The 11382-nt window shown below is 42.9% G+C and overlaps 1 protein-coding gene and 1 pseudogene across 4 annotated transcripts in view; one reads left to right on the top strand and one right to left on the bottom strand.

Moving 5' to 3' along the window:
* LOC109391673 (zinc finger protein 14-like) overlaps positions 1-11382 on the top strand; it is a 77357-nt gene that overhangs the window by 30706 nt on the left and 35269 nt on the right. For 2 of the 4 annotated variants that reach the window (XM_019659434.1, XM_019659435.1), the window contains exon 1: positions 6702-6833. The exons of the other annotated variants lie outside the window; for them this stretch is intronic. In XM_019659434.1, the coding sequence (XP_019514979.1) occupies positions 6831-6833 (3 nt within the window). In that variant the 5' untranslated portion in view covers positions 6702-6830. Of the gene's footprint in view, positions 1-6701; positions 6834-11382 lie in introns of those variants that run through there. 4 annotated transcript variants of the gene reach the window in all.
* LOC109391594 (polyadenylate-binding protein 1 pseudogene) lies at positions 1546-2457 on the bottom strand (annotated as a pseudogene).

The following is an 11382-nucleotide window of genomic DNA, read 5'->3' as shown; positions in this document are numbered from 1 at the left end:
GGGAAGAGCGCAATGATGGTGCCAACTTGGGCCAGTGAAGCAGCGTCCTCCACAACTAGACTGAAGAACAAAACGACAGCAACTTGTCTGTTCCCTGTCCCCTAATTCCCCAGCGCTGTTCCCATCCCCCAATTCCCCAATTTAAAAAAAATTACCCCAAAAGAAAAGCACAACCCAGATGCCTTTGCCACGTAATTCTTCAAACAATTCAGAGTTTTAATATGGTTCTTCAGGAACTCCCTTCAAAATTAGGAATCAGAGCCGGCCGAGTGGCTCAGTTGGTTAAGAGCTCGCTCAAGGGTTTGAGTTCTGAGCAACAGCTGTTCGAGTCCCGGCCCGAGCTGAGCAGCTGCTGAGCTGCCAACAGGTAGCAGGATGGCTCAGCTAAAAAAATAAATAAAATAAATAAAAATAGAAATCAATTGGGTGGAGCGGGCACGGGGGCTGCTGGAAGTCTGAGGGGTCCCAGTGTGTTGCTGTGCTCGACTTCTCCCCTGGTTGCTCGTGGAGGCGGGGCAGTGCTGCCAGCGATTCGCCTCCCATACCTGCCTGTATGTGCACAACACCACCTGCAAGTGAACAAATCAAAAGTTTCCAAAGGTGAAAGAAGTGGATGGTGTGCTTGGTGGAGCAGCTGCTTGGGACAGTGTTGCCTCTATTGCAGATTCAGGTCCCAAATGTGAACATCCTCGTCCCGTTTCATGCACCTTCAGACGTGCTCTGCAGACGAGCCAATGATGCACCTTCTACAAGTGCTGCAGTGCTTCCTGTGCACACCACTGGCGGGACTAGGGCCTGGCCAGCCCAGCTGTGTCCTGTCTGTTCACCTTGTTCCCCAGAGTGGTTTCCCAGCCAGGAGCATGCACTGTGAGTCTTGAGGGTCTTTACCAGTGTTGTGGTAAGCTAACCCTTTTAGGGTTGTCGGCCAAGGTGTCAGGAAATGTAGCCCATCTGCCAATTAGAGGGTGAATTCATTAATATCCAGGGAGATTTTGTGTGTGGGGACAAGTATCCATAACTAAACGCACTCTTGTTTGTTTATCTTTTACATTTATCAGACAATTGACATTCTCTCACCATCAACCAACACCTCTACACATTTTCACTGTTTACACAACTAAAAAAGCAAAGCTTATTAATTTAGTACATTAGATGTTTCTAAATATTTAACTGTTAATTGCAAATTTATTTAATCAAAATTTATCTGAATATTTAATTAAAATGAAAAGACTAGTATTACCTTCTCAGTATTTTAAATACCTTAAAGAAGTAGACATCAAGCCCCAAATCATCATTCCAAATTTGACTACTATCTACTGAGGCCTGGTCCTCTGGTAAGTCCAGCAAGGACTTGGTCTTTGTCTTTTTTCTTTGTTTGTTTTGCTTCTTTTTTTTTTTTTTTTTTTTTGGTGGCTGCTCAGCTCGGGCCGGGACTTGAACTGCTGTTGCTCAGAGCTCAAACTCTTGAGTGAGCTCTTAATCAACTGAGCCACTTGGCCGGCCCTTACTTGGCCGGCCCTTAAGGATTTGGTCTTAATTGAGCTATTAGGCTAGGAGGCTAGCATGCAGCACCATTCTGAGTCTGTGCCATGAAGTAACCTGAAGGAGGTGCTGGCTGGTAGGGGTTGATATGGGGTTGGCCACAGCTCTCACACTTGCCATTCTCTGCATATCCTGGTTAGTGAAGTGAGCCTGGTGTTCCTCTTTGTGCTGAGCTAAAGCTACATACAGTAGTTTGGTGGCCACAATTCTACCATTCATGTCTGTAACTGCTTTAGTGGCTTCTTCTGGGGAGGAGAAACACAAAACCAAACCCTTTGCTGTTACCACCCTCCATCATAACCCTTGTAGTAGTGATTGTATCAGATGGAGAATACTTGTTCTGGAGATGTTCATCAATACCATCCCAAAGATTTTTCACGTAAAGGTTAACACCCCAGTATCTGATGATCCTATCTTGCTTCATCAGTTCAAGTTCCTTCTACTGTTCCACATTTTTCTGAGCTTTACCAGCATAATTTGTTTTCCACTGAGCTCACCTGCAGCTTTCTGTGCATCTTCATGCCTTTCAAAGCTTACAAATCCAAACCCTGTGGATTATCAACTTTCATCAGGCACTACTTTCACGCTTAAGGCAGATCCAAATTTGCTGAAGAGATCCTTAAGGCACTCATCATCCATGTCTTCTCCAAAATTCTTGATGGAGATGTTGGTGAACTCTTTTGCCCTAGGTACGAGTTCTGCTTCTCGTTCTTTACAAAACTTAAATCGTCGAGCATATACTTTGCGATCATTTAGATGCATGCCATTCATTTTTTCCATATCTCTTTCTGCTGCTTCCTGTGTATCATAATGTACAAATCCATAACCCTTTCTTGTGGCATCCACGTCAGGTTTTGTTACCAGGAAAACAATGATGTCATAATTTGAGTTTGGAAGACTTCCCTTCTCTTTCATTTTTTGGCAGAGTTTGAGAAGGATACGTATTAATTCTTCAATTTTTGGTAGAATTCACCTGTGAAGCTGTGTGGACCTGGAGATTTGTTTTGGGGGAGATTTTTGGTTACTGATTTAGCCTCTTTACTAATAATTAGGCTTCAGATTTTCCATTTTTTTATGACTCAGTCTTGGTAGATTGTACAATTCTAGGAATCTATCCATTTCTACTAGGTTATCCACCTTTAGACATAATTGTTCATGGTAGTCTCTTATACCCTTTGTATTTCTGTGGTAGTAATTATAACATCTCTTCTTCCATTTCTGATTTTATTTGAATCACCTCTCTCTTTTTTGGGGGGTCTAACCAAAGATTTATTGATTTTGCTTGTCTTTTCAAAGAACCAGTTCTTAGATTCATTTATCTTTTCTATTATCTTTTTAGTCTCTATTTCATTTATGCCTGCTTTGATCTTTGCTATTTCCTCTTTTTCTACTAACTTTGGGGTTTGTTTGTTTTTTTTTCCCTAATTCCTTGAGGTATAGATTTGTATAAAGCCTACATTTCAAATATTTGAGTATCATTAGGTATAAGAGGTCAGACAATTAATTTTGCAAACTCATCCTAGAAAAAGTTGCTGAATATCACAATGGTCACCTTTGACGTACTCCCCTTGGGAAGCTATGCACCAATGCCAGCACCCAGTGCACCCTTCAAAGTAATCTTGGAATTCTTTTTCTGGACAGGCCATCAGAGCTGTCATTGTATTACCCTTGATGTCCTGAATGCCATCAAAATGTCTTCCTTTCGATATTTCCTTTATCTTCCAATAAAAAAAGAAGTCATTGGGGGCCAGATCAGGTGAGTAGGGAGGGTGGGTGTTCCAATACAATTATTTGTTTTTGGCTAAAAACTCCCTCACAGACAGTGCCTTGTGAGCTAGTGCATTGTCATGATGCAAGAGCCATGAATTGTTGGCAAAAAGTTCAGGTCATTTTTGTCTAACATTTTCAGGCAGTCTTTTCAGCACTTCCAAATAGTAAACTTGATTAACTGTTTGTTCAGTTGGTACAAATTCATAATGAATAATCCCTCTGATATCAAAAAAGGATAGCAACATTTTTTTGACTCTTGATTTGGACTGACTGAACATTTTTGGTCGTGGAGAATTGCCTGATACCATTGAGCACTTTGACGCTTTGTTTCAGGGTTGTATTGGTACACCCATGTTTCATCACCAGTGATAACATGGCCCAAAACATCGCCTTGCCTCTCCTAAAGGTCTTGGCAAACGTCGACTCTCCTTTCCTTTTGTTCATTGGTGAGCTCCTTTCTTTGGGCCATTTTTGCACACACCTTTCTCATGCCAAGATTTTCAGTTAAGATTTTCCTGTTTCTGTATCGATGTTTACTTGCTGCTATGCTTCTCACAGTCAGCGACAATTTTGACATGAAATTTGATGAATTTTTGCAATGTTTTTGTCAGTTCTGCTTGTTACTGGCCTCCCTGACCTCTCTTCATCAATGACGCATTCTCTAGCCTCAGAAAAACGTTTAACCCATTTGTACACTGTCGTTTTCTTCGTGGCATTATCTCCATCAGTTTGGACTAACATGTCCCTGATTTCACCTCCACTCTTGCCAAGTTTAACAAGAAATTTAATGTTTGTTTGCTGCTCTAATTCAAGCTCAGACAAAAACACACAACAACAATAATGAACACCACTCAGCAAGACACCACCACACGTCGACACGAACACAGCTCTGAGACACTGATATACCAAGGTTATGAAACCTTACTGAGCTGTTTGTACAGTGCTGCCAATGTAAGCACACGGTGGCAAGTTTGTGAACTTGATTGGCAGAACTTGTATACCCAAAATACTTGAACCCAGGGACGGAAAGAGCTGTTTCTACTTTAGTGTTCATAGCAGCATTATTCATGAGAACCAGAATGTGGAAGCAATAAATCCACGTGTGTTTTAGTGAATGAATGGATCAACAAACTTTAGTATATACATACAATGGAATATTATTCAGATTTAAAAAGAAAGGAAACTGTGACGTATGCTGTAACATGGGTGAACTTTGAGGACATTCATTATGTTAAGTAAAGTAAGCTATTCATAAAGGAGAATTACTGTAGGAATCCCATTTCATGAAGTATCTAAAATAGTGAAATACATAGAGAGAGAAAGAAAGTGGTAGTTGCCAGGGCCTGGGGAAAGATGGAATGGGAAGAGGTAGTTTAACATGTATAGACATGCAGCTTTCAAAGACGAAAACTGTTCTGACATTGAATTCTCAATGTCAATGTACTTCTCATTACTGAACTGTATACTTAAGGTGTAAATGTTATAGTATGTGTATGTTACCACAATTAAGAGTAAAAATGTTAAAGCAAGAGAGTGAAAACACATCCAAAAAAATTAAAGAAATTTTTGCAAATCATATATTTGATAGGGGTTGTATATCAAAAAATATATTAAGAACTCTTGCAACTCAATAATAATAAAAGTCAAATGGCCCAATTTTAAAATGTCAGAGGCTGTGAATAAACATTTTTTCCCAAGGAAGAGGTATGAATGGTAAGAGCACATGAAAAGAATGAAAAGATGCTAGAAGTCACTAGTCATCAAAGAAATCCAAATCAAAACCCCAGTGAGATACCACGTCACAACCACTGGGATGGCTGGAATAAAAAAGTGAGATAATAACTAGTTTTGAAGAGGATATGGAGAAATCATCCACAGCTGGTGGGAATGTAAAATGGTACTTTAGTCACTTAAAAAAACAATCTGGCAGTTCCTTAAAAATTAAACCTAGAACTACCATGGGACCCAGGAATGCACTCTTAGGTATATACTCAAAGAAATGAAAATATATGTTCAATCAAAATCTTGTTCATAAAGGTTTAGTACAACATTATTTAAAACAGCAAGAAAGCGGAAACAAACCAAATATTAATTGACAGAAGAGTAAACACAATGTACTTTATCCATATAATTATTTGGCTGTAAAAAGAAAAAAAGTGTCCATACATGCTACTACATGGATGACCCTCTAAAAAATTATGCTAAGTGCCTGAAGTCAATTCACAGACAACATATCATATAAGTCCATTCATATATAAATCCAGAATAGGGAAATCTATAGACACAGCAAGATTAGAGGTTGCCTAGGACTGTGGCTTGGAGGTGGAAGATGGAAAGATGGAGGAAGTAATAGCTAAAGGGTACAGGGGTTTCTTTTGAGACAATGAAAATTTCAAAAATTGTGATGATGACTGCACATGTGTGAATATACTGAAAACCAATGAATTGTACCCATTAAAGGTATTCATCGTGTGGTATGTGTATTGTATCTCAATAAAGTTATTCAAATAAAAATAAATAAATGCACTAGGAATTTGGAACTAATGTGTTAGTATATTGACTTTTCAGTTACATCCTACATTTTCAAAATCATTGTTACTATTATTATTATTTGGTGAAAATAGGAATTCATTTCCTTTAGGGGTATCATATCCATTTACATTTCAAAAATCTTTAAGGGCACAGTCAAAAACTAAAAGAAATTTCCTTCTAGTGTAAAATGTACACCTGTGAGTTTTGTTGAACACATCTCACAGCTTACTGATTGGGTCGAAGAGTCCTTGCACCAGGATGGCTCTGTGGGATTCAAATTTCTCTGCAGAACCTGGTACTTAGGAGGTCGTGGGACTCTTTAGCTGAAGTACCACATGTATGGAGGTGGAGAAGGGATGGGTGGAAGGCTCAACGCTGTCAACAAGGATCAACATGGAACCAAACTCTTTATTACACATTGTGAGGTCAGTTTTAAATGGGTTTGTAAACAACGTCACAATTCCATGAGTGACCTCACAGCCTGTGCCAAACCAGGACCCGTTAAGGACCGCAGAGCTTCTGGTCCCAGTCTGGCTGGCTTGGGCGTCCCTCTTGCTCTGCACAAGGTCATCGCTCCATCGGAAAACTGACTCTGGAATCCCTTTCGCACACCTGTGTCACCGCGTTCAGAAAGAGGAGCAGGAAGAAGACGCCTGGGTGTCTCGAGGGCTAGGATAAGTCTTAAAAGGAAAAGCCCTTGGAGGAGTCAGGTTCCGCAAAACCGCGGAGACGGGTTCTAGTAAGTCATTTGACCTCTTTCCCCGATTGTCACTCAGCAACAGGGAGGCGGGTCCTTGCGAACTGTCCAATCAGGGGTGAATTAGGGGGTGGGTGGTGTTAGGCTTGGAGAATACCGAGGAAGTTCCGGATTGCGTCTCACCTTCTGTTAGCGGTCCAGGTGTCTTTGCTGTATAGTCAATTCAGCTGTGACCTGCACCGGCTGCGGGAACCGAAGGGACTTCGCCGGAGTACCCCAGAAACCGGACATGGTGAGTGTGTCGGCCTGGGTGTCCCCGGATTGGGACGAGGGGCTTGCTGTAACCGGCCAAGGCTCGAGCCGGCCTACCCGGGATCAAATCTGGAGTCTGAGGACCTGAGCTCCCCCGGGGCTCCGCTCGGACCTCGGTCCCTTCTCGCAACGTGGGGGCTGGGTCAGTAACCAGGACCCCTGGCGTCCTGTCCTGTCACTGTACGCGACGACTTCGGTTCCAGCAAAGGCTGTCCTGTCACTGTACGCGACGACTTCGGTTCCAGCAAAGGAACCTCTCTCTCTGTGTTTTTCTGCGTCTCCCCAGAATGTGCATTGACCACGGCCAGGGAAATCAGGGGACACTCGTGACTCCGACTCCGGGATTCATGCATTGAAAGAGCTGTAATCTGTGTGGTCCCCAGTCTCTCTGTTCTCCCCAACTGGCGCCCATTATCTTTTGAGTTTTTCAAATGTTTGGGAAGCAGGATCTGAAATCCACAACCTTGACCCCCTCCCCATCTTCCTAGGACTCTCAATACGTGTCTTAATTTCCAGATCCCTTCTTGAATTCCCAAACGCCAAAGTCTCCTCTCCCATTCAAGCATTATAATCAACTATTAGTCCTCTGGGTTTCATTTCAAACAGACCCAGTCCTGGTTGCTCCTCTGTTATGAAAAGACTCATGAGGCACAAAGTACTAGACGTTAGAAAGTTGATTTATGAAGAGAAACACAGATAGAGGAGTTGCCAGGGGGAGAGTCTGGGTAGACAGCTACACTGTGTTTCTGTTTAGCTGGGGTTTTATATTGTCTAACCAGGATGTAAATTGCTTCGGCCTGTAGTGGAATCTTCGGTTGTGTTCAGCTTTGTCCGTTGTGGTGGGAGCAGGTGTGGTTACACTTGTTATGGCAACCTTCGTTGTACAATATAAACTTATGTTGGAGCCATCCCCGGAGTCAATTGGCTGCCCCCTGGACTAGTTCCTGTTTACCCAGACCTGTCTTATCAGACTTCATAATAATTATCATTTTTTTCATAATCAATGAAAGCCTCTTTTATCTTTTAAAGGGGTTTGTTTTTGGTTTCTGGATAGTTTACATGAGAGGAAGGGTAAACTAGGATGTATGCAACTGGTTCTTTGAGTTAGCAAGAATTTGGAAAATTTTGATTTTTCTATGGTTTACACTTTTGTATCCGTTACTGTTTAAGGAATTAAATCTTAGGATGGTTTCCAATGTACAAAAGTAAAATTAAAGAAAGACTAGTAGATAGTAAAACATGGTATATATAAATTTCTGTTTTTCTTACATAAATGTGTAAGATAGAAAGGTCTAACTTGAGAAGACTCACTGTCCACCTGTTCTGGATCCTCCGTGGCTATTATTCCAATCATCCCGAAATACACAGTTTTGATGTGGAGAGAAGCAGTTTTGCCACCCTGAAGTTGCCTTTTGGGGATATTGATTTTTAAGCTCTTTATTAAGAAACAAAAGACTTAGAAAAAACCTATGGCCTCCCCCACTTTCCTGCTCAAGGGATTGAGACAGAGAAACCTGCTTTTGGAAGGAAATGTCAGGATGCTGCCTTAGCCTAATTTGAATTAAGTATTGTATCGGGTTGTCGGAAAAGTCATGACGCATTTTTGCAACGAGAAACATAGAAAAAAATACGTCATGACTTTTCCGACAACCCACTATATAGGACTGCAGATGGAGTCTGTTAGCTAGATACCCGGTGTGTCCCATTGTTTGAGTTGCCTAGCAAGTATTTGCCTGTTCTGTGTGTTCAACTCTTCAACTACTTGTAAATCGTCCAGTCTCACTTCTGAAATCTAAGTCCACATTTCTCCCTTTTTCTCCTTCACTCAAAATGTCACATGTTGGGCCGGCCGAGTGGCATGTTGGTTAAGAGTTGGCTTGGGACGCCAGTTCTGAGTGGAAGGGCCCCGGTTTGGATTCCACATGAGGGCCAGTGACGCTGCACCCTCTACAGCTAAGATGGTGAACAACAGCTCAACCTGGAGCTGGGCTTTCATGAGTCGCAGGCGATGGTGTAGGCTGCAGTGGGGCTGCGGTAAGCTACTGTGAGCAGCAGGCAGCCAGCGTAAGCTGCCAAGAGCCCCTGTGAGCAGCAATCCAGTGGTTGGCGACCTATCTGCCTCACCCGGGAAGAGCGCAATGATAATACCAACATGGGACCGTGAAGCGACATCTTCCACAACTAGACTGAAGAACAAAATGACAGTAACTTGTCTGTTCCCCTTCCCCGATTCCCCAGCACTGTTCACCCCCCACACCAATTCCCCAATAAAATCTTAAAAGAAAAAAAATGTCACATGCACTCAATATTGCCTCACTATCTTGGGAATGTTCATACATATGTAAATTTCCTATGTGCATGTGTTAAAAATTTTACTCTCATCTGTTAATTAGATTATTAGCCCAGCTAAAGAATTTAGAAGGTGGAAAGAAAAGTATTGTTTTTTAGCCTCCACGGATGATTTGTTGAACTTCCTGTTAGTGTTTCTTTATATAACAAGACATTGCGAATGCATATTTTTCTTACCCATGTTTTTCCTTGTAACGAGCACTCAACATTGTTTGATATTTGCCGACTTCTTAAGCCTTCTCCTCTCTCTCCCCTTGTGTCCCCACCTGCACAGGCTGAGGACAAAGTCCTGGGCTCCCTCCTCTGGCACCATCACATTCCACCCCATAAGCCCCTGCCTGTGAGCAGGACTCCTGCCCTGGCCCCGCCCTGACAAGGATGCTTTGCTGGAACAGCTTTAGTCAGGCTCCTGAGCCTCCTCCCAGGCCTACCTGTGCACATGCTTGTAAAATCCAGTTTTAGCAGGAACCCTGAAGCCAAGTGAACCAGAACCCAACCCTCCTATCTCATCCTCTTCCATATCTGATCAGGTTCCCTCTCCTGCACCATCAGGCAATGTCTGATCACCCAGGCCTGTCTGCAGTAAGAATCCTTTTAGATCAGGTTTGCAGGAACCCCAACCCCCTGATTTTTCTCTTCCTAATTTGCCATGCACTGACCCCCACCTGCTCTCTGGCCGTGAATTCCCACTTGCCCTTGCTGTACTCAGAGTGGAGCCCAATCTCATTTCTCCCTACTGTGAAATCCTACCATGATGGTCTGTATGTACCTATCGCAGTGGTTCTGATAAAATCCGCCTTACCATCTTTGACAAGTGGCACTGAATATTTTTCTTTAACACCCCCAGTCACAATAAAATCCCAGGCCATTCTTTTTTATTGTAGTTGTTATTTTTTTACTCTTTCAAGCCATTTCAGAGCTGCTTGAGAGGTCCACCCTGACACCCTGCCCCATACCTTCATTCTGTGAGTCATAAGCCTTTTCCTAACCTCTGGGTGTGGGGGCCACCTTGCAGGTGACCATAACAGTTGGTCATGTCCCAACGTGACCACCTCCCATGGGTCTGTCTTCTCTTGCTCTGACTTGCTCACCTGCTCTGCTGCCTGATGGCGGCCTGCATTGTGGGCTGCTGGGTGCTGGGGAGCTGGTGCTGTGAGCTGTGCTGCCCTGTGTGGCAGTGGTGACCCTACCAAACCCCAGTTCTATGTGCAGTTGACCAGAGAGGGCAGATTTTAGAATTTCTAGGCATTTGGAAGCAGGCATATGAGGTGGGCCTTCATTAAATTGGTCCTAGGTTGATATCTTTGCTGGGATTTATCTGTGTGTTAGAGTGAAGCTATGACAGAGGCTGGGTTGGCCTGGACATACCCTGGGGATGGGGGTGGGAGAGTGGGACTACACCCTGTGTGGGAGGTGGACCCATGGGGTGGGAGATGGACCCATGGGGTGGTCACCTGAAATAATAGTTATTCAAAATGGGAAAGTAATTGTAATAACTATGTGCGGGGTCAAATGGGTATTAGACTTATCAAGGTGATCTCTCCTAAGTTATATAAATGTCTAATCACAGTGTTATACAGCTGAAACCAATAAAATATTGTACATCAACTAATTGAGAAATAAAATTATTAAAAGTTAACTAATAAAAAGTAAAATATAGAGAGAAGACAGGGGGAAGGGCATCTAGTAGGTGGCAGGCTGAGTCCTTAATACCAGAGGGCTCCCCAGGACCCTTAATCTCTGCTGCTGCCCCTGCCTCTATTGCAGCACAGATCTTGACCCTCGGGGTTAAGAGACAAAACCCATAGCACCCTGTGGCAAGGACAAGGGATTAGTTCAAACCAGTGGATGTCTGGGGTCCTCAAACTCTATAAAGCAACCAGGTGTCATGGGGAGGCTCTGAACCCTGAGCACTGAAAAACTATATAAATACCAGGCTAGATACAACACCTTCTTTCTCGAAGTGTATTCAGTAACCAAAAACAACAAAACAAGGAATGACAGGCGGGAGGGAACAAAATAAAAAAATAAAAATAAATGAAACAAAGGTCCGCAAGTTGTTCCAAATGAAAATCCAAAATGTATTCAAAGAATTACGCAGCAGAGGGCCGGCCGAGTGGCTCAGTTGGTTAAGAGCTCGCTCAAGAGTTTGAGCTCTGAGCAACAGCGGTTCGAGTCCA

The sequence above is a fragment of the Hipposideros armiger genome, unplaced genomic scaffold, assembly GCF_001890085.2.
Source record: "Hipposideros armiger isolate ML-2016 unplaced genomic scaffold, ASM189008v1 scaffold_298, whole genome shotgun sequence".
Taxonomy (NCBI): Eukaryota; Metazoa; Chordata; class Mammalia; order Chiroptera; family Hipposideridae; genus Hipposideros; species Hipposideros armiger.
The sequence above is the reverse complement of the archived record's forward strand: the minus strand, read 5'-3'. Positions and strand labels throughout refer to the sequence as shown.